The following is a 26,793-nucleotide window of genomic DNA, read 5'->3' as shown; positions in this document are numbered from 1 at the left end:
TAGTCATTACATAATACATTTTACACACGTGTGATTAAGTGAAAAAACACTTTGTCAAAGTTTGACGGATATGGGTGAAATTGTGCTTTTATTTAGGAGCAACATGTAGGAAGTGACTCTAGAATTCAAGAAAAATTGCTCTTTCCTCCATGTCCGACCCACCAGACGTCTATCTGGATGTTTAGAACTGTCCTAAAAAGATTTCACAACAAATGGAAATCGTACAGACACAGGTTTGTACCTTGGGTAGTACTGAACCTGTCCAGAAATGAGGAAACTTTGCGGCAGGTGACAGAGCGCTCGAAAGACAAACTAGTCCCGGATGAGGAGGTTTCACGGAGCCTGCTGCAGCTCTTCAGAGTCCTGCTCAGGAGTCATGGGGCTGATCACGGGCAGCTCCGAGCTCTTCAAACTCACTTTCTCGGGCAAGTAACAAGTGAAGAAGACCAGTGTGGAGGGAATTCAGTGAGTGGAGATGATGCCATGTTACAGTCACTGGGATTCTGCCTTGACCGGAAACCTAGCTCTTTACCCTCTGCAGGAACTGGAGTGTTTGTCACCAAAGGATGTGTACCCAAAGGAGCTACAGTGGCCATGTACCCCGGCACAGTCTATCAAGCCTATGAGCCAATTCTCCTCCAGTCCATCAGAAACCCTTTTGTATTCAGGTGTATTGATGGTGTCTTGATTGATGGAAATGACAAAGGCATCTCCAAAATGGTGTTCAAGTCATGCAGTGGCAGGGACAGAATGGGGCCTTTCATGATGAGTGACACCAGCTGGCTGACATCCACACCACAAAACCCACTTGCTGTTGGTCAGTACGTGAACAACTGCTCCTACGAGACGCCTGCAAACGTGTGCTACCAGGAATACGACGTGCCGGACAATTTTCCCATCCGGCTCCGCCAGTATCTGCCTAATGTCAACTACAGCCATGAGGCACAGAGGCCACTACGCTGTGTTGTCCTTGTGTCACTCAGAGACATTACAGCAGGCCAGGAACTCTTCTCCAACTACTACACCATTGTGCATTAGAGGCAAAGTACACAACACTGTTCTGTTTGGTGTCAGAACTTAAGAAAATGTACTTCTTTTTTCTAAATTATTTTTGTTTGTCTTCCTAAAAGAAGAAATACAATTTTCAAAAACCTCTCTCTTTGTACACTCGCATTGTTCTGTAATAAAGGTAAAGTACGGATTACTGTAATATGCAAGACACAATACTGCTCTTATTTGAGCTCAAGGGTGTTTCTGGAATATATAGAAAACATCCGAGATTAATTGGGCCAGTGAAACAGACCACATAGGATCAGCATGTTACAGATGTGTACAGTGGTGACAGTGGCGTGTCCACACGTCTTAACTGGGGTCAACCCACGTTGGCCACTGACTCCTGCAGGGTAGGAATAGCATTGATCTGACCTGTTTTCAGTCAAGATATCTCTTGAATATCTAAGGCCGAACTATCAGCTCTTTGTCCACAATACAAGATGGGCAGACAGGGAGGAAAATATATCATTTAACTGTTCATTTAACTTACTTAAAAAGTTGGCTTTTTACATTCCTCTGTTTAAACCATAAGGTGCTGCCTCTGATAGGGCAGATAGCAAATCCTTGTAATGGGGTGGCACCTATGTGGCCAATCAGATTTCAGGGGTAGCCACTCCTTGGTCATGCCTCTGATTGGTGGAAGACGTATTAAAGTCCTTTACTTACATTTGAGGAACTTTGAACTTGTTATGAAACAGTCTCAATTTAATACTGTGTGAGCTCCTGGAGGGGAAGAGCTCCACAGCAGCAGCACCTCCTCCTCCGACCAGGAGCAGAAATTTGCCTCACTGGGAGCCAACAACGACACCGCACGACTGGAGGCACAGGACATATTGAGGGACAGTCTCCATGTGCAGTCCTGGTACTGACTGTCAGATCCTGCTGTCAATAAATAAAAGTTATACAAAAGGGATTCTAGTGCTCGATAATACTACGCGTTTGTCCACAGGGACCACCAAAGTCAACACAAAATCAAAGGTCCTCGTAGCTTTAAGTAAATGTTGCAATGCCCCAATACAAGCAAAGGGTCTGCATTAAAAACGTTACATCAGTAAAAATACAAGTTATCAGCTAAATGCAATAAGGTGTCCAAAAATAAAACTATGCAGAATAGCCCTTTTTAGAGAGTAATTATTTAATTCAGGAAAAATAGATTTCATATTATTGGATTCTTTCTAATATATTGATGTATAAGAAGCATGCTGTGACAGAGGATGAGCTAATACTACTGTAGTTAGTATGTTTTGTATGAAAACTTTAGCCTTCAAAATAACTAAAGGAGCATAAAGGAACTACTCAGGTAAAGTACCTCACAAGTGTGCCTGATTAAATGCACTTTGTTACTTTACATCACTGCCTTACAGGAAGACCGATCATTATAGGCACTCAGCAGACAAGGTTATACAACTGATGTTACTTTAGCGGGAGGGATCGAAGGTTCAGATTCAAGTTTAGTTCTAAAAAGGGTACACAGACTTTGATATCACTGGGAATTCCATGCACACTACTTTTTCAATCGGGGATTAACGTGCACTTCATCCACATCTGGGGGGAAAATCTTTAACAGCCAGGGTTAAATGGGTTCTAATGCAGAAGAGGGTGCAGATCCTCAGGTATCATGAGTAATTCAGAGGCAGACCTTCAAACAAACAAAAATGATGGGGTGAGAAGGGCAAGGATAACACAGGGCAATAGAGACATACACTGGTCATTTTCATTGGTCACTTAGGAAAACACAAGAAAAGCATAATACATTATGTTGGTTATAGTCTTATGATCAGTTTAAAATGATAGGTGGAAAGAAAACTGCAGAGAAAATGATATTTGATACATCCAGCAGTGGAAGTTTTTTCCACATTGTGCCACATAAAGACTACGTTTGTCTGTGTAATCAGGTTTCTTGAGGATGTGCAACGTACCACGTCTCCCTCTGCTGCACCTCTTCCATTACACATGCCAGTTATAAATGAGAGGGACTCCTATTTTGAATGTATTAAGCAGTCCTCAATTGTGATAAGCAGTTGTCGTTCATAGATAGCTCACTCACTGCAATCTAATATTCCACAAATGTGCCTAATTATTATAGAATATGAAAATATGTATGAATAAATAATGCAAAACACTGCATTCACTGCTGCGTCCCCTCCTCTAAACTTCACACCAATTACAAGTGGTTTCATGATGATGAGAACGTATATTTTCTCTTTAAATGTTTTATTTCTCCTAATGTCACATTAATTGTGTTTCATTAACTCCGTAATTGTATCCTAACTGCAACTGTATTTCATTAACACCCCTTGTATCGGCCGCACACGAACCCTCTCTAAAAAGGATACAAGTTTTGTCCTTTCAGGGACGCTGTAGAACCCTAAGCACTACTTATTACTGCAATATCCTTCCGCTGAGAAATATAGTCTAGATTAGTTTTCACATTTTTAATGGTTATTGTAATATCTATTTGTTAAAATCAGATTGTGAATACAAGTTAGTGTGATCCAAACATTAAGCCAGTCAATTCAGACTATGTTATTAACGGAACTGAGCATTTTCACTTCAACAGGGAAAATAGTCCGGCTGCATAAAAGCAGTTGGCATTGCCATCAGCGATCTTTCCAGTCGCATGCTGAAGTTGGGAACGGATCATGTCTACCGATTCTGCTGATTACAACAGGTAACAATTGTACATTTGGTACATTAACAAAATTAAATAATAGTTTATGTTCATGGGCACTTAAGAGTCCCATGGTTGTGTGCACGATGCCGAATTATTTGTTATTTAGCTAACATTAGTTAGGCCCCAACCGCTGTGAGGGTGATTGGGTTGCTAACAGTGATGCTAGCCTTGTAACGTTAGCTACACAGAATTTACAAACGTTACTAGCAGTTTGGATTAGGTTGATTTTTCTTAACTCTATATGGAAGTTATTAAAACTGGGTTGTATTTTTTTTTTAAATTTATTTTTAATTACTTTGGTGTCGAAGCCGGTGGTTGTTAGTCGGAGTAACCGTTGGGCCTGGCTACCACTCGGCCTAGTTGGGCACCAGAAACCACCGTTGGCACCACAGGCCCAACTGTCCGACATATTGACTAACTCGTTTGATTCTGAAATGGACATGAATCCCCATCATCGGTGGGCGTATGAGCCGGCCTCTAAACCTGTACGGGTCCTATAATCGGTCATTAATGGTAATAGAGCCCTCGTGCGATTTGACACGTGCGTCCAGCAAAGCCCCGGACTCTGATGAGATGCATACATTGATGTATAAAGAGATTGTGGGTACATCGTTGGTGGCGGGGCTGTTTATTCCCATTAAAGTAGCTTAGTGTCTCATAAAGCCAAAAAGAAAGTTCGGCATCCATGGCCCTGTCGCGCATGCGCATAAACTATTCATTTAATGGAGTGGCCTCTCAGGACCCACGTAGAATAAACAGGAAATAAACATTTCTGTCGTTTCTCCTCTCTTTCACGTAGTTTCTACGGTTTCTTTTGAAAGAATATAAACGGAACACTTTGTTGGAATATGTACTACTCGTTAACGAGGCTGTGGGTCCTGAGAGGCCACTCCTACCACACATCTGCTTTACGCACTCGACCATAAACCAGTTAATTCAAAACCAGTTAAACTCGCACACCGGCATTACGTCATCCAGACTAGGCCATCATCTCCTGACTGCTTTAGAGTTCGGTATTGCCCATGCTGCAGCGCTCCCTTTCAGAGGAAAGAAACCGAAAAATGCTGCAAAGCTGTCAACACAAACTTGTGGTTGTTCTACCCTGAAGAAATCTCTTTTCATTTTTGGTGATGGTAATCTGATTGTAATATCACCTGACACTTTTCTTACAGTCCAAAAGACCATGGGGGTCCAGATGGAATGGAGCCTGATGGTGTAATCGAGGTAATAAACACAACAACGTTGCATTAATCATCTTTATTTCACTGCTGAAATGCATATAAATATATACCTTCAGCATGGAGTTGGTGTGTGTACACTCAGTATCTTTTTCCTTTTTCACTTCAGAGCAACTGGAACGAGATTACGGACAACTTTGATGATATGAACCTGAAGGAGACTCTTCTCAGGGGAATATATGCATATGGTTTTGAAAAGCCATCTGCCATTCAACAAAGGGCCATCATACCTTGCATCAAAGGTACAGAAACGTATTTAACTGATAAGTGGATTGTTCATGTTTGAGTGAAGTGATGTTTTACCATCTTTCGGGACTTACTCAATAATGGTGATATCTTTTTGTCTTACTGATCACTCAATATAATATAAACTTTCTTGTTTACTGCAAGGAGGCGATCAAACTTGACATCTCGTCATGTTTGTTGTATTAAAAACATGAACGCACAATTCTAAAAAATGAGTTAAAAGACCTCTTCTCTTGCTGTAACTAATATTTGTGCCCTTGCCATCAGGCTATGACGTCATTGCCCAGGCCCAGTCGGGCACTGGCAAGACGGCCACGTTTGCCATCTCTATCTTGCAGCAGCTGGACTTAGAGCGGAAGGAGACTCAGGCTCTGGTGCTGGCTCCCACCAGAGAGCTGGCTCAGCAGGTATGCTGTTTCTGAGGTCATTGACCTCCACAGTATCTCAGACCTAGACAGCATATTGGGGACATTGATTCAATTACTAAGGTACCCTTCTTTCAAAACTTCTAAAAATTCTGAAATTGTGACCATATCCTCTTAAGATTGGTGTAGTCTCTGTCCATGGCTGCATTGGTCTAAGATCTGGCTTTGATTTGATTGTGGTTTGAAGTATTCACATGTTGCTGTGGAACACTGAGTGATATGATGGCATACCATCTTTCGGGACTGACTCTTCTATGGAGATATTCTTGTATTTTACTGATCACTTTGACCAGTTGTTTCACACACTGTGGGAATGTCACGCCGTCTGTATCACACTTTAGCCTGACGTTGTGTTATGGCCCTGTCCCCACTCGTTAGATCCTGAAGGTCATGCTGTCTCTGGGGGACTACATGGGGTCAACCTGCCACGCCTGCATCGGAGGGACGGATCTCCGTGTTGAAATGCAGAAGCTGAAGGCTGAGGCCCCTCACATTGTGGTCGGCACACCAGGACGCGTGTTTGACATGCTCAAAAGGGGATATTTGTGTAAGTACGACTGGTCCTGGTCAACAGAAAATCATTCTCAGTCGATTCATTTCACAAATAAAAGCTTGACTTAATGCCATGTTTCTGCGCAGCTGCAACATGTATCAAGATGTTTGTCCTGGACGAAGCTGACGAGATGTTGAGCCGAGGTTTCAAAGACCAAATCTACGAGATCTTCCAGAAGCAGAACACTAACATTCAAGTAAGAGTCTCTATTTTAAAGTACAACACTGACTGTCTGAAATGTTTAATGTGGAACCCTTCTGCATAAACTGAAGTCTGCTATAATTGTGTGACTCAAATTTTGTTTCATGCGATAATGCTAGCAGAGTATTGCGTGGAAGGAGATTATTACTCACTGTACTGAAAATGAGATGTGGTCGAACCTCTTTCTTAATGTTCATTGGCCTCTGTCTCAAGGTGCAGTGCAACAATTGGCTCTTTGAATTGTGACTTTATGCTGCACCACTTATTGACTCTGTTTAGTGTTTTGGCTCTTATGGTAACACATGTGTTCTTAACAGGTGGTGCTGCTCTCTGCCACCATGCCGGCAGAGGTGTTGGAGGTGACCAAGAAGTTCATGCGAGAGCCCATCCGCATCTTGGTGAAGAAAGAAGAGCTTACCCTCGAGGGTATCAAGCAATTCTACATAAATGTGGAGCGAGAGGTGAGTTTACCCATAATACCACGTGACACAGTCATCGGTAACGTTCAGCAAGCTGCCTCTCTCTGTTAGGAATGTCAAATGTCCCTTCTCTTTAAGCACCCTGCTAAAACTGCAGGAGCCAAGCCTCAGGTTTAGCTCATGTGGCCGTGTAAGCATGGGTACACCAGGGAAGGAAATGAACGGCACAGTATAGGAAATGAGGCTCAGGAGGACCTCTTAATGTCCAGTGTCCTTTGTCTCAATATCCTGTGTTACATGTTAGCTGCTTTTTATAGTGTAGTTTTATATTAATGTTTGACTTGTCAGCTTAACCGTGCTCAGTTGACAATGCATTACTGTTTTCATCTCCAGGAGTGGAAGCTGGACACCCTGTGTGATCTTTATGAGACGCTGACGATCACCCAGGCTGTCATCTTCCTCAACACCAGGAGGAAAGTGGACTGGTTGACCGAGAAGATGCACGCTAGAGACTTCACCGTCTCTGCTCTGGTACAATTTGTTCTCTAAACTGGTCTTTTTGATCAATGCCATTTTGTATTAATGCTGCACTTTTTTTTTTTTTAAACTAAAACCATTCTCAATCTACAGCATGGTGATATGGACCAGAAGGAGCGTGATGTGATTATGAGGGAGTTCAGGTCAGGCTCAAGCAGAGTGTTGATCACCACTGATCTTCTGGTTAGTATAAAGTCTGTGTGTGAAGCGGGGGGGGGGGGGGGCCATGTCATGAAGTTACAACCCAAATGTTTTCAATTGTGCAGCAGTCCTACAGTGGCCAAGCAGTCAAAACTTTGGGCAGATCAGGGCTGGTACTCCACAATGGGTTTCTCTCCTGTAGAAATCTGTTACTTTGATACGAGCGACAAACACAAGCAGAACCCTGTAACTGTTAACATTTTGGGAATGTTTTTACTCATTTTATTTTCCTCCTCAGGCTCGTGGGATCGATGTCCAGCAGGTTTCCCTAGTCATTAACTATGACCTTCCTACAAACCGAGAGAACTACATTCATAGGTAAGTGGCAACACGTATTGCATAATCATGTACGTCTCGGTCTTCAGTGAGTTTAATGTGGCTCGTATTTGCTCTCTGCAGAATCGGCCGTGGTGGCCGTTTTGGCAGAAAAGGAGTTGCTATCAACTTCGTCACTGAGGAAGACAAGAGGATTCTTCTGGACATCGAGTCGTTTTACAATACTACCGTGGAGGAGATGCCCATGAATGTGGCCGACCTGATTTGAGCCGTGCGGTTATTTTAAAACGCGGTGATAGCGATCGTCCACTTGCATTGTGCTTATTATATTCGAGGGGAAAAAAAAACTTCAATGCTAAACCTTGGCTCTGAGTTTAGGTGTGTGTTTAAAAGCGGGGTGACTTCTACGGTGGTCCCTCTCGGACAGTTGTAGATTCTAACCTCGACGGCTGGCTGTTTGGCGCTACAAAGTTATGGGGTCTGAAAATGTAAAGGTTCTTATCAGGTATTTCGTTCCATGGTCAATTAAGATGTGTGTATTAGATGTTCTCCACCATTTAGTAACTTACTTGTGGACTAAAAGGTATAAGTGCTGTATAAAGTCTGCAAATTATGCTATAATAACATGCGTGTATTGTGGGACTGCTTAATAGAGGCACTAATTAAGTTTTATTGTAGATTCACTTGCTTTTTTTTATTAACTTTTGTGAATGTTGATTTAAATGTACTATTTTTAATCCCACTTGCTCTTTGAGAATTCATAACCAGTTGACTGTTTTGCTGATGTGGTTTTACCCATATGAGAGTATATTGCTAATATCCTCCCCCTGTCTACTTTTGGGATTTCCTATTGTAGGTCTTAATAAACTGATATTGCTGTGAGTACACTTGCTTTGTTCACTAAAGTATTTAATGTGAGATGTAATTACTTGTGTTTTTTAGTAAACGCTAATATTGCACCATCCAGCAGGTACGCTGTTAACGATATTGCCTGAAAAGACTAAAACTAATTACTCTGGTGTGCGTGGAGGATGTAGATGTCATAACATTATGTTTTCCACTTTCAGGGTTAAACTTCTGTTAATTACAAATTGGTTTTTGAACTTGTTAAATTGAAGAAATTAGTCTGTCACTTTAAAAGAAAATAACACTTGGACAATAGTTCAAAATCTGAGAAAATGACCTATCGACTGCATCATTTTGTGCTTTTACTACCATAGAATCAAATATTGTGGTTTCAATTGGGACATTTTCTCTTGAGTGTCTGTATCAAAAACTGAATTTGGGACCCAAACCTCACTCCCGTGCTGTAGTGTAAGCCATATGCATAGCACAATCCAAAATGATTGCTGTACATGGTTATGGAAGACTTGTGACTAAGCACCACCTACTGGCAAACAGCGGTGTAAAACACTACTTTGAGTCACATTTAAAATCTATTGGAAAACCTTGTTACAGCAGTCAAATAAATTACTCATTTAAACTGCGTTTGGTCGACAAGTTGTCATGAACGTAAAATTATAGTATGTTGGGGAGGAAAATCTGTTAATCACAAGTCAGTTTCAAATGACACGTTTGTTTAAAATAAATGTGATCAGTTTTTTAATGGAGTTTGTCAATATATACTATGACTTTTTCACGACATTTTTACATACTACCTTCTACATTCTCTACTGTGAATTTTTTAGAGGAACTTTTTGACATACTGCGCTATGACTTTATATTTCTCGTCTATATATTTCTCGACTATACCGACATTTTTCAATTTACTGTACTAGAACGTTTTCATATTTTACAACAGTATGATTTTTAAACATACACCATGACTTTTTTCATGAGTTTTCAACATACTATACTGTGACTATATGTACAATTATTAGGCAAGTTGTATTTTTGAGGATCAATTTTATTATTGAACCACAGTGTTCTCGTCAATCCACAGATATTCTAAGAAAGCCAAAACCTCACTTTTACTTTCTTAAATACTCAGGTTTGAGGTTTATTAACATTTTGGATTGACAGCACTGTAGTTCAATAATAAAATGAATCCTCAAAAATACAACTTGCCTAATTGTGCACGCAGTGTACTATGACTTTTTCATGATAGTTTTTAACACGATACACTATGATTTTAACTGTAATCTGATTTTTTTCACAACATATTTTTACATGCTAAACTATTACCGTTTATGCCATTTTCCGACGTACTTTCCTATGACAGTTTCATGCAATGTTTTGACTTTTTCTCTCGATTTATTAAACATACTATGACTTGTTTCGTGACATTTTTCTACATACTGTATTATGATTTTATTTCATGATTACATTTTTTTCGATATACTAACCAATGTCTTTTTTCATGTTTTTGACAAACTACACTGACTTTTTACATGACATTTGTCAAGATATTGTACTGTGACTGATATTTTTCAATTTACTATATCGTGACTTGTTTTATGACATTTGTCTACATACTGTATTATTACTTTTTTATGATGTTTTTGAACATACTTTCCTTTGACTTTTTACATGACACTTTGGAACATACAATAGTATTGAGTACATTTTTCGACATACTGTACTATGACTTCAAATGATATTTTCGAAACAAATGATATGATTGATGACAGGAATGAAAGGTGTTGTTCTTCAAGTCTTGACTAATGACTCAAAGAGCATACATTTGGACAAATTGCAAAAATACAGTGTCTGTTAATGTCTGTTAAAGATGAACACATATAAGCAACATCTTTGTCATGTTGGTCTTTCCTCGTGAGTGGCTGTATTGCTGTAATGCTATCACAACTGTGAGATAGTGAAGTAGAACGTGGTGAAATGATGAGGTTTTCATGTTCAACTGATATCTCTCTTTCTTTCGTATCTGCATGGAAAAAGACAGCAGCTGGTTAGTTTAGCTTAGCACAAAGACTGGACACAGAACTTTTTTGTTGTTGTTGCTGTCATGCTGATTCCTGTCTTTGTGCTAAGCTACGCTAACCAGCGGCTGGCTGTAGCCTCATATTTAGTGTAGTAGAGAGTAGTATCAATGTTCTTATCTAGGCAGGCAAGCGAATACGTGTACAATAATGTAAAAACTAGTCTTTTTTTAAGATCTATTTTCATATGAACTTTTGTGCATTGTCTACATTTTGTAAACATCGTATTCCGGGATCGGCTTTCTCTTTAAAGTTTTTCTTAAAAAGCTATGTTATAGCTCACCCATGGGGCTCAGCTGGCACATTGATCAGCACTGCCTTCACTTAAATTTAGCATATCAACTTTGTTAACACAATTATTTTGCAAAGCCACCTCTTGGGGAGTGACTGAAGATGAGCTTCGTTGTTCTGATGACTAAAATCAGCGGCTGGCTCCTCGTGGGCCGGTTCTCATTAATGATCACTTCCAGTGAATCTAAAAATAACAAACTGGTTTCTATCTCCAAGGGAAATTATACTAAACAATAAAATGCCTATTTATCATCTGTCCATATCTTTAATGCAAACCCCCAGTCAGTTACAACCGTAGCAAACAGATGTATGCAGCTGGTTGTGTTTTTAGGCCTGTTTAATCCTGTTGTGTGAATTCTTCTTCTTCATGTGCTGCCTTGGAAACAGAGCAGCTGTTAGGAGAACAGCTAATCCAGGCAACATCACATTTCAGGAGGAGGTGCATCAATAAACAATTCGACAATTCATAGTAGGTCGAGGTGAGACGAGGGACACTGAGAGTGAGTGATATTTAAATAAAAAGGGAATTTACTGAGGTGAGATTTGATAAAAGTTTAATATTCTCAGAGATGAAACCTGGCTATTGCTGCAGCAGAAATTGGATATACAATACTTTAAGGCAGAGGTCTTCAACAGGGGGTCCGCGGAGGTATTGCAGGGGGTCCGCGACATTTTTGGTTGATTAGACTATTTTATTTTTTCAAACATGAATCTGTCCATTATTTTAATAGTTCAGTATTGTATGCAAGATAACAGGTATGTTTATGCATGGCAGTGGCACTAATAGGCCATCATTCATTTTCGTTTCCACATTTATGTTTAAAATAAAAATGTCAATTTGAATAGCTCCTATGCATGATTATCATGCAATTGATAGACAATGTTGATATTGGCATTGGTATCAGTTGACACGGTATGTTTATAAATGGCAGTGGCACGGCCACCCTGCTCACTGTACCTTGCACCTTTAAAATAAAAACATGAAACAGCAAGCAAAACTACAGAGCAAAATCACACTCTTTGTGATTGAACCAATCTATGAACTGTCTGAAACGATGGATATCCGCGGCCCCAAACGGGCCCCAAAAAGACTTGCCCGCGCGCTACGCGCGAAAACATGCCACTCCCCTTGGGGCTAAGCCCCCCCTTTCTTTGACTCCTAGAGACGCCCCTGGTTAATATCACACGACGATCCTGTTGTGTGAATTCTTCTTCTTCATGTGCTGCCTTGGAAACAGAGCAGCTGTTAGGAGAACAGCTAATCCAGGCAACATCACATTTCAGGAGGAGGTGCATCAATAAACAATTCGACAATTCATAGTAGGGCGAGGTGAGATGAGGGACACTGAGACACTTAGTGATATTTAAATAAAAAGGGAATTTACTGAGGTGAGATTTGGTAAAAGTTTAATATTCTCAGAGATGAAACCTGGCTATTGCTGCAGCAGAAATTGGATATACAATACTTTAAGGCAGAGGTCTTCAACAGGGGGTCCGCGGAGGTATTGCAGGGGGTCCGCGACATTTTTGGTTGATTAGACTATTTTATTTTTTCAAACATGAATCTGTCCATTATTTTAATAGTTCAGTATTGTATGCAAGATAACAGGTATGTTTATGCATGGCAGTGGCACTAATAGGCCATCATTCATTTTCGTTTCCACATTTATGTTTAAAATAAAAATGCCAATTTGAATAGCTCCGATGCATGATTATCATGCAATTGATAGACAATGTTGATATTGGCATTGGTATCAGTTGACACGGTATGTTTATAAATGGCAGTGGCACGGCCACCCTGCTCACTGTACCTTGCACCTTTAAAATAAAAACATGAAACAGAAAGCAAAACTACAGAGCAAAATCACACTCTTTGTGATTGAACCAATCTATGAACTGTATGAAACGATGGATATCCGCGGCCCCAAACGGGCCCCAAAAAGACTTGCCCGCGCGCTACGCGCGAAAACATGCCACTCCCCTTGGGGCTAAGCCCCCCCTTTCTTTGACTCCTAGAGACGCCCCTGGTTAATATCACACGACGATCCTGTTGTGTGAATTCTTCTTCTTCATGTGCTGCCTTGGAAACAGAGCAGCTGTTAGGAGAACAGCTAATCCAGGCAACATCACATTTCAGGAGGAGGTGCATCAATAAACAATTCGACAATTCATAGTAGGGCGAGGTGAGATGAGGGACACTGAGACACTTAGTGATATTTAAATAAAAAGGGAATTTACTGAGGTGAGATTTGGTAAAAGTTTAATATTCTCAGAGATGAAACCTGGCTATTGCTGCAGCAGAAATTGGATATACAATACTTTAAGGCAGAGGTCTTCAACAGGGGGTCCGCGGAGGTATTGCAGGGGGTCCGCGACATTTTTGGTTGATTAGACTATTTTATTTTTTCAAACATGAATCTGTCCATTATTTTAATAGTTCAGTATTGTATGCAAGATAACAGGTATGTTTATGCATGGCAGTGGCACTAATAGGCCATCATTCATTTTCGTTTCCACATTTATGTTTAAAATAAAAATGCCAATTTGAATAGCTCCGATGCATGATTATCATGCAATTGATAGACAATGTTGATATTGGCATTGGTATCAGTTGACACGGTATGTTTATAAATGGCAGTGGCACGGCCACCCTGCTCACTGTACCTTGCACCTTTAAAATAAAAACATGAAACAGAAAGCAAAACTACAGAGCAAAATCACACTCTTTGTGATTGAACCAATCTATGAACTGTATGAAACGATGGATATCCGCGGCCCCAAACGGGCCCCAAAAAGACTTGCCCGCGCATGACTCCTAGAGACGCCCCTGGTTAATATCACACGACGATCCTGTTGTGTGAATTCTTCTTCTTCATGTGCTGCCTTGGAAACAGAGCAGCTGTTAGGAGAACAGCTAATCCAGGCAACATCACATTTCAGGAGGAGCTGCATCAATAAACAATTCGACAATTCATAGTAGGGCGAGGTGAGATGAGGGACACTGAGACACTTAGTGATATTTAAATAAAAAGGGAATTTACTGAGGTGAGATTTGGTAAAAGTTCAATATTCTCAGAGATGAAACCTGGCTATTGCTGCAGCAGAAATTGGATATACAATACTTTTAAGTCACGAATATTGCAAATGAACACAAAAGCAATTTGGAGACGTGTGAGTGTGAACATCTTAATAGCTGTTGGTTTATGAACAGTCTGTAGTTCAGGTTAGGTATTTCTCCCGACCTGATTTAAGCATCATTTTCAGTCACACAACTAAAAAACGACGTCCAGTTTTGTATCTGTCGTCTGTCGAGCACTGACAGAGAAGCAGCCTCCGTTATTATTGTTAGCAGTGTACCAGATGCCTCCGTGGATCACGCTGATGACTTTCTGGCATATGCCAGGGGTATTCTTGGCTCTACGTATCACATGTCAGGTGGGGAAAAAAACCAAACAAAATCATAGTGAGCAGTATTCCAGCTCACACGCTCTGGCAAAGTCCATTCCTTCACTCATAAAGGTGTGTCTGGATCGTAAATGGTGGAGCGCTTTCATGCGAGATGTTTGCACTTGCACTCTAATGAGGCTTGTGTCGCACCTCGAACCCACCTTGCTGCTCAGCTATGGAGAGGATGGGAAAAACACATTGGTTTGTGCAGTAATCAGCATATTACACACGTTTCAGAGCATTGCTTCATACTGGGTACACTGCATGCATTGTGGTTCCATGAGTCACCCAAAGTAAGGAAGTTGTAGTTGTGACATGATGACACACAGCTGCCTGCCCATGGAGTTGTAATGAAACAGTTAAAAGAGTTGCGCAGTCAAGCGTTCCAGTGTTTCCTTATAGATGTTAGATTATTGATACTACTACTAAGACTAATATAATTATAATAATAATAATAAAATAATAATAATAAAAAACTTTGACTTTCACGTCGGAGATTTTATTTCATAAAAAAAAAAAGCATTTTCACAAATCTAATTACAAAAAAAGATCTTATAACAAGAAAATGTTCAATTAAGAGCCATCGCGTTGTTGTTACATCATTATTATTTTCAGCACACGAACTGTTAGTAAAGTCTTCTCACTGACACATTTATTCTACCTCAGTGTGAGGAATTTTACACTTCGTGACATGGAGACATTTTTAGATTTGACACATCACACTCACTGACCGCACAGTTTCATTATGCTTCTGGAACAAGCAAGATAATGTCACTTCTGCATTTTACTTTTAAAGAAATTGATAAATATCAGAGAGAGAGGTGTCCTTTTTTTTGAGTATTACAAAGTTGTGCAACCGAAATGTGTGTCGCAGCAGTGGAAATAAAATCCAAGATCAGGCGGGAGCACTCTTATAATCAACTGGCTGAGATGGAAAACCAATTAAAATCTCATTTGTGAGAACAGGGGGTTTGGGAATACATGTAAACAGCATCTTTTTAGGAACTATTTTAACACATTCTGCCATCAATGCTAAGCTAACCTTATTACATTTTTTTAAACCACCAAAACTAGCGTGTTGTTGATCTCACACTAGCAGTGACAAGCATGAACTTGGTCTCTTTGCCCTCTGGAAACACAAAACACACGCTCCAGTGTTTTGACATGGGTGTCCGACTGAAAGGACTGAGGTAATATTTGCAGCGACGGTCCTCCATTCATTTTGACCTATGACACACTCCCTCTCTCTCTCTCTCTCTGTCACATACTGACCCACACACGCACACCTCACGTAATACTACATAAAGGCTGCTTTGCAAGGGTATGTGTTCAAATAGTATGGTCTACAAAGGAGAGACATTTTCACGGCTGCGCAGTACAGCCTCCTTATGAGTCCAGAAGTCTTCTGCTTCACCTGCGGGTGGGTCGCTGCCTTCCACAGGTCGTAGATGTCCTCCACGTGACCATGTGAGGTCATCATCTGGTCATAGATACACGTGTGGTAGGGCGCTTTGCCCTCACCTGAGAAATAGACGTGCTCCTGCGGAGACACACCGACAGCATTGGCGCAGATGCCCATGAACACATCGTCTATGTAAAGAGAGGCGTTCAGGGTCAGCGTGGCTTGGTAGATTTTGTCAGCTACGTCCCTGGAGACAACATACCCGGCCCCGGCTGTGTAGTCAGGGTACGACAGCCACGGGTACATCTCAAAGGGCACATAGTACTTGCTGTCTTTGTTGCGGATTGGCGGCGCCCCTCTGTGCACTCGACCGACCCAAAGGTCTGTGACGCCTCTGCTGCTCATGTCCTGCAGGTAGCTCACCAGGTTGGGCATGTGGACGAAGACGTCGTCGTCGGCCGTCATGAGGAAGCGAGCGTGTGCGCAGCGGCTGTGCATCCAGTGGAACTGCAGGATCAGCTTCAGGGTCAGGTTGTGGAAGGAGTCTAAAAAGTCTTGCTGGATCAAATCGCCACTGAGGCGGTCCTCGCGGAGGAGCTGCTCCTGAAAACAAACCCTGCTCCCCGTGGTACACGAGGGCCCCGCCTTCTTGGCCTGCAGTGTTCCTAAGGCGAACACCACCTTCACTGTCACTCCCAGGGCGTTTCGGATGTAGGTCTCATTGCCCCAGGTGGATCTGATGGCCTTTCGCCTCTCAATGTTCTCCGGGGACGTTTTGACAAAGAGGAGGAGGAGGACGTCTTTGTCGACACACTTATCCGAGTGGTCCAGCAGGTAGCGGAAGCTGCTGAAGCTTCTGGCCTGCTCACGTGGGATGGTGAGGCTCTTGTTGATGTAGGTGAAGCGGTTGTCAAGGTAGCGGTAGGAGTAGGACTTGACGTGGCTGATGACGTTGTTGTCCAGCTGCTCCCAGCAAACCATCACCACTGACAGCACCAGGCAGGTGGTCATCAGCTGCACACACTGGCATTTTCGTATCCGGCGGAAGTTCATGAACATTCTGGAATCTTCTCACCCGGTGGCGCCGGTCCCCGTCTGGTTGGTGATGGCGGCGCAGCGGCTGGTTGTGCTTGTGTGCGTGAGGGAGGAGGTGAGATGGTTGCGGTTGTGGAGGTTGAGCCTCAGAGCAGCACTCGGTGGATCTTCCATCCTAGGCTTTCCACATTCGGCGGGAGGCTTAGGCGGTGGTGGAAGTCACTGGGTCTGCTGGGAAACGTCCTCCGTCATCCGTCCTCCGTCATGCTTAAGTGATGAGAAGAAAGAGGACACTAACTGTGGTGACGAGTTCGATAAACACTTTGATGAAGCACACAAGTGCTTCTCTGTTTCGTTGCTTTCAAAAGGAGGAAGTGAAAATATGAAAATGTGAAAATGCTAAAATGTGCTTAGCCAATTTCCTCCCTCTTTGGAAGCAGTTGTTCTGTACCATTATCTTGTTGGGTAATGATGTAGCACGCATTTACTATTTTATGATGTGCTGCATATATGCAGCAATCTGTAAAGTCCGTGAATAGATTATCTGCCATCAACCTAAGCAATTAAACCTCAGGATGTCAATGAAAATAGAGATAAACATTTTGAAACAATACAAAGGACTTTAATTTATCGGTCACTCAGAGAATCATTGACACTCTATCAGCAGAAACTACGCTAAACAGAACTTGGCTACACCTGCTTGTGTTCAGTCTTTTTTTTTTTTTTTGCAGGAGCAATAACGTTAGCTGAAAAGTCAAAAGTTAGCGGTTGGGGTGAAAGGGACGGATCGACTGAATACAAAAGCCAACACAGCAAATGTGCCGATGCAAGCCAGTCCATAATGGAGGGGTTTAAGGGGCAGACCCGCTGAAATTGCTGAGAGTCATGGAAAGCATTGAACACAATGGAATAACTCGGCAGCACAATGCGGGACAAGAATAGTCTGCTTCCGGCTGGCCCTGGGCTCAAAGCGAGGGGGGGGGGGGGTCATGATGGTCCTGGGGCCTGGGACTCCCACTGCACCCCGAGAGCTTTTTAAACATCATTGGATGGCCTGTGCCTAATGGGGTCACTGGCTCAGAATGGCTCTCTTTCCTCTCTGCCTAATAATGAGAACCTCACCTCTGTTACATCCAATTATTTACTACTTTTCCAGGGTGGGCAACATACCTTACTTTACAACCTACTTGTCACATATATATATATATATATATGAGAGCAGGCTATCTCATTTGTTAAAGAAGTACAATAGATAGCAAACTGAATTGTCTGTTTAAGTCAGGTGTCGTCATCCAACAATGTGACTCAATTATTACAGCCCCTTTCCAGCAGAAGAGTGTTGGTCTGTACTACTTTGACATTTTCTCTATTTTCAATAGTAACCCTTTTCCTGAGATGATCACAATCTTGCCGCGTGTTCTGGTCATGTGCGTGAGTGCACAACGGTTACAAGTCGTTTCTTAGAATTCACTTTGTTTAGATTATTGCCTGAAGGCGCTGCCACTACCCCGTCCTGTTCAAAGGCTGCTCTGCTGTCACCCACTCTGCCTGAGCACTGTACTACGATCCTCAACCCCTCCGTCTCAGCTGAGTCTAAAACAAGCGCCGTGAAAGCGACCCAACCCCCGAGCATAGTTCCAAAGTCACCGTTTGTATATAAATAGATTTGAAACACACAGTGGGAGGGAGGGGGAAATCACACGTCAAGCTGATCACTACAACAACACTCACCGGAACAAAAAAAGAAGATATGTGTGTGAATCCAGAAATTTCCTTTCCCACGGAGTCTTCTTCTCTGCTGCAAGGAGCCGCCTCTCTGCTTGAAGTGTACTTTTCCTCAAGATGACAGGATGTGAAATTGTTGTCAGACCAGACCAACTGCTCTTTAAAACAGTCAAACCCTTTTTCTCGGATCCGTCCTCTGCCCTCTGTGCGTGGACTGTAATTTGTTAATGTGCCCTCCCCACCCTCCCTTTCCTCTTTCCTCTTTCAGTGTGGGGGTGGTCTGCCAACCGCGAGAGTGGTTGTAGAGAGAGGGGGGAGTAAATGATGAGAAAGGCCGGCCCTCTGTGCCTCATATTCGTTCTGCTCGGCCTGAGTAATGACAAGTTCTGTCATTTCAAAATAGAGCACAAACTAGAATAAGCGCCTCGTGGCTGTGTATGCCTCCACCAACCAAGTCAAGTAGCAGTTTGTTTCTTCATGAATGTATTCTGTTGGACATTTGTGTGAACATATGAATTCTTGAGATATTGTGTTCAGGAGGATAGGACGGGCGGGCGGACAGACGCACAGTAAACATAATGCCTCCGGCCACAGATATCGCCGTCGTAGAGGCAGACGAAGTGTCTGCCTGCTCCTTGCAAGTCTTTCAGATCTCTCTACCAAACTAAATAAACTCTGCATCTTTTGGATCCGAATGACTTTGGTGATCCCCTGACTTCTCATCTCGCACCACCATGAGATTCACATGTAGCTGTTTTGCTTTGTGAAGTTTCAATAATTGATTTTGATGAAATGTGGTAGTTTGTTTCCAGAGGATGAATCCTCATGACTTTCATCATGCTGAGCTTCCTTCTAGCACCACCAGCAGGAACAACGGTATTCACTTACCCGGCAAAATACTTCAACACATACCAGATGAACTGGTTTAAAATGTGGTATTCATGGTCCCCAGGTGATGTATCCTGATGTTTATCGACATCTGCTGACTGTTCCATTCACCACTGTACTCCTGTGTGAACCATAATGTGATTAACTAAACCAAATAATGCATTTGCACGCTCTGACATGGTTTAAGATTAGTCACGAAGAAGCTCTGTGTGTGAAGTGTCACGGTGGTTCGTCTACACTTATTTCTTATCTGTGCAGACACAAGCTATGTCCCAATTCAGGGGCTGCATCCTTCGGAGGACCCAGCCTTCGCGGTCTACGTGGGCTGCGTCCTTTGAGGACCGCGTAGGCTAGATCGTGCGGTCTACGCTACAGAGGACTTCCTGTTTCCGTCACCAAACAGGAAGCCAGTTTTTCCGTTGCTGTACCCATCGCCTAGCAACCAGCTTCGCGGTAAAAACGTAGAAAATGGAGCCAGACTATGAGACCTCTAAACAGCCAAACTGCAATCATGATTTAAAGAGAGACTGTAGGAGAAAAAACAGGTCTACATGTATTTTATGAGAGTCGGAAAGATGCAATGAGGACAAACTGCAGTCAGACAATCGACTCAAAGATGCTGTGGTCCAACCTCTTTTAAATAACCTAATCTGGATCCCTCTGTTCTCAGCAAATTTAGACCCATTACTAAACTTCTGTTTCTATCAAAGGTTTTAGAGGAAGTGGTTTTAACCCAGCTTGTGTGTCTTAATAACGTATTTGAGGAGTTTTAATCAGGTTTCAGAGCTTTGCATAGCACAGAAACCGGCCTCCTCAAGGTATCCAATGATCTCCTTTTAGCAGCCGACAGAGGAGAGCGCTCCATTATAATTCTTTTAGACCGGAGTGCAGCCTTTAACACAATAGACCATTTTAATCAACCGTCTTCAGGCCTGGGTTGGCATCAAGGACGCTGCACTTAGTTGGTTTTATTCGTAACTTTTAGCTAGAACCCACTCGCTCACCATCGGTAATTACTAATCCTCTACATCTCACATTACCCCAAGATTCAATTTTAGGTCCAACTTTATTTTCCATGTACTTGCTCCCACTTGGTCAAATCATCCAACGTCACGATGTTTCTTTTCATTGCTACGCAGACGACACACAGATATACCTTCCATTGAGAAGCCCAGCTGCTATTTGAGACGGTCTTAATGACATCAACTGGTGGATGGCATAAACGCTTCTTCAACTCAGAAATCAGAAATCATAATATTTAGTCCCTCAAACCCAATCACTCCCATTAAAAGTGCCCTTGGCCCCCCCGGCCATTAACATAAAGGCCACTGCTAGAAACTTCGGAGAAGTTTTTGATTCAGATTTAAGCTTCAAACCACAAATCACAAAAGTTGTCCAGTCCTGTTTTCTACAAATTAGAGCCATCGCCAAAATCAAAAGAATGCTCTCTCAACCTGACCTGGAAAAAGTCCTTCATGCATTCATCCTCTCACTCCTTTCTCTCTGGCACCAATAAAAAGTCACGTTCTCACCTCCAACTAGTTCAGAGCGCAGCAGCTTCTCACTGGTTCTAACAGACGACATCACATCACCCGATCCTGGCTTCACTGGCTTCGTTTTAGAATTGGATTTTAAGATTTTACTGATCACTTTTAAAGCACATAATGGGTTTGGCCCCAAAATATATAGAGGACATGTTGACCCCGTATGAGCCAGCTCAAAGCCTCCGGTGTGGCCCTTCTAAAGGGGACCGTGCCTTTGCCTTCGGGGCCCCTCGGCTTTGGAACGAGGAGATGAGGAGATGAGGAGACGAGGCTCGCAGAATCACGAATCTCTTTTAAACACTTCTTAAAACACATTTTTACAGACAGGCTTTTATGTGATGTCGTCACTTTTCTGTTTTGATTTTTATTTGTTGATTTTACAAAATCATTTTACAAATCTTTTATATTTTCTTTATTTCATTTTCTTTATTTCTTAGTTTATTTTTATCGTATTGACCGTCTCACTGAGCTTTCTGTTATTATTATTGTCTTGCTTTTGCTGCTTTTTCTGTCAAAACAGTTTGTAAACCGTTTTTAAAGGTGCTTTATAAATAAAGTTATTATTATTATTATTATTATTATTATTATTATTAATTTAACTGCCCAGAATTAGAAGAGTTAGGCGACCGACTCTTGCGTTAGATGAACATCTAAAAATATACTGACTGACCTGATTAGAAGAAATGCTTGTCAGGAGGTCACAGTAGGAGACTACAGGTCCTGCTGAGCACATGACAATTGCATCATGGGATTTTTCAAGAAAAGTGTAGGAATAAAAGAGGGACTTTAAGGGTGTGTGCACACTTCCTCACGCATACAGAAATACAGTCATGCTTCCCGAACTTGCTTTTAGTTATTTCTGTTTTCTTTGCAGAACTGATAGGTTTTGCATTCGTGCCAGTAAGATATTAGCATGCCCTGAAATGAACCTTTCCTATCTCCAATGTACAGTAAGACATTCTGATGTTCAGCAGAGGATAGTGAGTCATATCGACGGGGTATGTTCCAAAGTTAGTTCCTTTCAGTGTGAAACGACTTCTTTGTGTCCTCCCAGACGGTTTCCTCGCTGACGCTGACAGTGTGATAGTAGAACAAATATAGATTTTAAAAGAGTAACTTTGGAAGACGTCTACTTGATTTGCTCCACTCAGACAGCTGACGCCTCATATTAGCTTCATTGGAGTTGATTTCGGATATGCTCAAGTCGTGGCCTCCGACCAGTAGGAATGATTACAGCTAAACTAACGGTTTCAACGCACAGACGGCATTTGGAGGTATTTCATTACGATAGACTAGATAGATCAAATGTCCTTTGATTGTAGATTGGTATGCACTCTTTCACAGACACCGTGTGTGCATCCATTGCTGGCTCGCTCACAGCTCGCTGCTGCACAGTACATTTGAAAGCATTGGCTTCACTTTCCGTCTGAATTCATCTTACAGTCGTAGTTTCACACACATACTGGCATCAATGAAAATGGAGGAAATAGAGAAAAACATCAGCTAGAATTTGTAAAAGTGACTCACGTATCGAACAAATTATTTGATGGCAAAACCATAATGCAGGGGTCGGCGACCTTTACTATCCAAAGAGCCATTTTGCCCTATTTTCCACCAAATAAAATGTGTCTTTATATATTACTATTTTTGCTCGACAGGGTTCGAATCTAGGTTGATGCGATCTTCCCATAACTATATTCGAGATCATCTCGAAAACAATGCTGAAACGCCGTGTGGACGGAGGACTCAGGGAGCCGCAACAGAGGGGCCAAAGAGCCGCATGCGGCTCCGGACCCGCAGGTTGCCGACCCCTGACCTAGATCAACAGTCCAAAGCTGGTCGGCTTCGTCTTCTAGACATCAATGTCTGTACAGAACTTCATGGCAATGCATCCAAAATATGTTGAGCTATTTAAGACATTTATCTGGAACATAAATGATGGACAGACCGACCAACAATCACAGAATTCACACAGAATATACTGGTGTATACTTCCCTCACGTAAAGACACGTACTTAACAACTTGGAAAGTAAAAACAAACACTTTGATATTATCAAAATAGATTTTATTCCAGACCTTCTGAAATCTGAGTGAACAGTCAGATCAGGAGGCTGCAGACTGCAACCATGTGAGTGAGAGAGAAAGAGCACAACATGGGCGAGGGCGTATAGCTACAAATGAGTCATCGTTACAAACGTTTTGAGAAGTACAAAACCTTCAAAGGCTCTCTGACGTAGCAAAGATAGAATCGACGTTAGTACTTTCAGAAGGGACACAAAATATAAAATTTGTAAAAACAAAACGTTATAAAATACCATTCCATTGTCAGAGACATCGTTTGAAATGTTTGTGGTACGACCCAATCCCCGATGACTGCATCAAGCCAACTTCAAAATAGTCTTCAGCTTCAGTACAAAATGTTTCCAAAACAAGTAACCAACAACACATGCGCATGTGTGTGTGTGTGTGTGTGCGTGTGTGTTAAACCATTCGTCATCAGGACTGCGGGTTGAGATCTGGAATGCCCTAAAGTTGGCTTTGTTCAGCTTTGACGCGCCCCGAGGAGGCAGACAGGACACTGCTCACCCTTACTCACCCGCTGCACACCTTCTGATATATCCCTAAGAGCATTTTAATGGCTTGAATAAACAAATACGAAAGTGCAGGGGGGAAAGAACACCCTTCAAAAGGGCTTTCTCTACCCTCTACCCTCTCTAGGACTGTTTAACGGTATTTTATTAAAACAAAATCGACTGGGTATGTTACAAAGTTAGTTATTCTCAGTATGAAACGACTTCTTTGTGTCCTCCCAGACTGTGTTTTCTCGTGTTAGGTCCGGAACCTCTCTGTACTGTGGAAGACCGCACGTCTCCCAGCCGTGCCAAAAAACTCAGCTGGTCCAAGTTATGATCAAAAAGTCTTTAATTAACAGAAACTAAAACAGTTGCAAACTGTGTTACAATCGATAGAAATATCATCAAACAGAGATCAAATGAAATTCTCCCACACAGCCCAGCAAAGGATGTCTGTTTGAAGGTCCCAAGTGATCTGATCTTTGGCCTGAAAGTACAACAATAAGTCTCTTATTGTTTGAAAATGTCTCATCAGCTTCAGTGATTGGCCGAAATCCATTCGCCCACTCCTGGTTTCATCCTTCCTGTTGACCACTTCCTGATGACTTCATACGATCATCTTCTGGAAAGCCTCACTCAAATCCCTCTCTCTCTCCCTCTTGGCTACTCTTTACAGTGTTTGATACATACAGTGGCTATACTTTTGGTTTAACACTTCCATAGGTAAATATACTGTAAACATATAATACCCTCTGTAAGTAAACATATTGTGACCTTTAATTAATACTCAAATTCTTCACACTCGCTGACGCTGACAGTGTGACAGTAAAACAAAGACAGATTTTAAAAGAGTAACTTTGGAAGACGTCTACTTGATTTGCTCCACTCAGACAGCTGACGCCTCATATTAGCTTTATTGGAGTTGTGTCGGGAAATGTTCAATTCGTGGCCTCCGACCAGTAGGAATGATTACAGCGACTCACGGTTTCAACGCACAGACGGCATTTGGAGGTATTTCATTACGATAGACTAGATAGATCAAATGTCCTTTGATTGTAGATTGGTATGCACTCTTTCACAGACACCGTGTGTGCATCCATTGCTGGCTCGCTCACAGCTCGCTGCTGCACAGTACATTTGAAAGCATTGGCTTCACTTTCCGTCTGAATCCGTCTTACAGTCGTAGTTTCACACACATACTGGCATCAATGAAAATGGAGGAAATAGAGAAAAACATCAGCTAGAATTTGTAAAAGTGACTCACGTATCGAACAAATTATTTGCTGGCAAAACCATAATGGCTACTACAAAGACTTAAAACACTGAATAACGCGAGTTACCTGCAAAATATACAGACATGTGTCTTAGAAACAACCTATAATGCCGTTGTGATCTTCTATTGGTCGAGTGCAGCTACAACACAAATATTAAATACACTAAGAGGCATTAAACCGAGACTTAAACATATTATTACTTTGTACATAACTTTTAAAAATGAAATGTTCAGCCGCGATTACCCAGAGGATGAAGGGGTTTCCTGTTTTACACAATGAAAAAAATATACATCTGGTTTCTCCTCATGTTGCGTTACAGCTACCACACAGTGTGTGTGTACAACACTGCTTTAAACGGCTCCGACAAATCAACAACAAATCACGAGGCAATGAACCTCCTGCATGTTGATCCAGACACAACCTGTCTGACTACATGTAGAAGCAGAGTGTGTGCATGAGTCAGTGAGACTAATGAGCTACAAAAACAAACAGAAGTATTAACATTAGAGTGAATGTGTTCAAAGAGCTTTTATCGGGTCCTTGACTTAACCTCAACAAGCAGCAGTCCAGACGTTCCACACATTTCATTTTAGATTCTAGTGATCCTAAAGTCTCCAAACACATCAAATAAGTCAGGCTGAAATGAGTGTATGTATGTATTTCACTTTGTGTAAACATATCACAGCTTCAACAAAGAGCTGAAGACACTACTTTTAGTCGTTAAATCTTGTATCTTTAATACTTTGCATTAAATACTGACGGGCAATGCTGTGAATACACTTGAGCTCAGAGACACAGAACAGGATTTTGCAAACGCAGCGTTTTTCTGCATTAGACTCATTTTAGCCCTGATAAATATACTTCTTAAAAACCGGAATAGCATGCATTTCCCTACCAAATTTCCTGGCACCGATATTTAAAATGTATTTAAAACATTTAACTCTAAACCAAATGTCCAACTCACGGTGGCGCTAGATCAACAGTCCAAAGCTGGTCGGCTTCGTCTTCTAGACATCAATGTCTGTACAGAACTTCATGGCAATGCATCCAAAACACGTTGAGCTATTTAAGACATTTATCTGGAACATAAATGATGGACAGACCGACCAACAATCCCGAAAGTCATGTTAGCCACGTGGCTAAAAACTGTCCAGTGTATTTGGGACATCACACAGAATATACTGGTGTATACTTCCCTCACGTAAAGACACGTACTTAACAACGTAGAAAGTAAAAACAAACACTTTGATATTATCAAAATAGATTTTATTCTAGACCTTCTGAAATCTGAGTGATATTACAACAGTCAGATCAGGAGGCTGCAGACTGCAACCATGTGAGTGAGAGAGAAAGAGCACAACATGGGCGAGGGCAAAGACAACACAACAAAAACAAATTGGTATTTACACGTTCTGTGTGACAATACAATGACAATTAAATCCAGATTTCACTTTATTTTTTCATTTTTGTGTACGTATAGCTACAAATAAGTCATCGTTACAAAAGTTTTGAGAAGTACAAAACCTTCAAGGGCTCTCTGACGTAGCAAAGATAGAATCGACGTTAGTACTTTCAGAAGGGACACAAAATAGCAAACACACTTGAATGCCGTGTAAAAACAAAACGTTATAAAATACCATTCCATTGTCAGAGACATCGTTTGAAATGTTTGTGGTACGACCCAATCCCCGACGACTGCATCAAGCAAACTTCAAAATAGTCTTCAGCTTCAGTACAAAATGTTTCCAAAACAAGTAACCAACAACACATGCGTGTGTGTGTGTGTGCGCGTGTGTGTGTGTTAAACCATTCGTCATCACGGCTGCGGGTTGAGATCTGGAATGCCATAAAGTT

General features: G+C 41.8%; 3 protein-coding genes across 3 annotated transcripts; 2 read left to right on the top strand and 1 right to left on the bottom strand.

Moving 5' to 3' along the window:
• The first annotated feature begins 159 nt into the window (after nt 1-159).
• setd9 (SET domain containing 9) lies at nt 160-1,300 on the top strand. The gene has a single exon (XM_079173353.1). It carries the CDS (start codon nt 178-180, stop codon nt 1,036-1,038), a length of 861 nt encoding a protein of 286 aa, XP_079029479.1. The 5' UTR covers nt 160-177; the 3' UTR covers nt 1,039-1,300.
• Nucleotides 1,301-3,647: 2,347 nt separating this feature from the next.
• eif4a2 (eukaryotic translation initiation factor 4A2) lies at nt 3,648-8,708 on the top strand. The gene is made up of 11 exons (XM_079173612.1): nt 3,648-3,724; nt 4,900-4,951; nt 5,075-5,207; nt 5,479-5,618; nt 6,015-6,183; nt 6,276-6,385; nt 6,708-6,851; nt 7,203-7,340; nt 7,440-7,529; nt 7,786-7,865; nt 7,947-8,708. Exons 1-11 carry the CDS (start codon nt 3,696-3,698, stop codon nt 8,089-8,091), a joined length of 1,230 nt encoding a protein of 409 aa, XP_079029738.1. The 5' UTR covers nt 3,648-3,695; the 3' UTR covers nt 8,092-8,708.
• A 6,274-nt stretch (nt 8,709-14,982) lies between these two features.
• On the bottom strand, nt 14,983-18,839 carry b3gnt5b (UDP-GlcNAc:betaGal beta-1,3-N-acetylglucosaminyltransferase 5b). The gene is made up of 2 exons (XM_079172888.1): nt 18,666-18,839; nt 14,983-17,201 (listed from the first exon to the last, which is right to left on the bottom strand). Exon 2 carries the CDS (start codon nt 16,956-16,958, stop codon nt 15,795-15,797), a length of 1,164 nt encoding a protein of 387 aa, XP_079029014.1. The 5' UTR covers nt 16,959-17,201; nt 18,666-18,839; the 3' UTR covers nt 14,983-15,794.
• Nucleotides 18,840-26,793: the final 7,954 nt, after the last annotated feature.

The sequence above is a fragment of the Pholis gunnellus genome (genome assembly GCF_910591455.1).
Source record: "Pholis gunnellus genome assembly, chromosome: 14".
NCBI classification, from domain to species: domain Eukaryota; kingdom Metazoa; phylum Chordata; class Actinopteri; order Perciformes; family Pholidae; genus Pholis; species Pholis gunnellus.
The sequence above is the reverse complement of the archived record's forward strand: the minus strand, read 5'-3'. Positions and strand labels throughout refer to the sequence as shown.

Excerpts from the sequence above, each read along its gene's own strand:
- setd9 (XM_079173353.1), top strand. The coding sequence starts at position 178 with ATGTTTAGAACTGTCCTAAAAAGATTTCACAACAAATGGAAATCGTAC.
- b3gnt5b (XM_079172888.1), bottom strand. The coding sequence starts at position 16,958 with ATGTTCATGAACTTCCGCCGGATACGAAAATGCCAGTGTGTGCAGCTG.
- eif4a2 (XM_079173612.1), top strand. The coding sequence starts at position 3,696 with ATGTCTACCGATTCTGCTGATTACAACAG. Across the intron at positions 4,952-5,074 it reads AGCCTGATGGTGTAATCGAG|AGCAACTGGAACGAGATTAC; the intron begins GTAATAAACACA and ends TTTTCACTTCAG. Across the intron at positions 5,619-6,014 it reads CCAGAGAGCTGGCTCAGCAG|ATCCTGAAGGTCATGCTGTC; the intron begins GTATGCTGTTTC and ends CCCACTCGTTAG.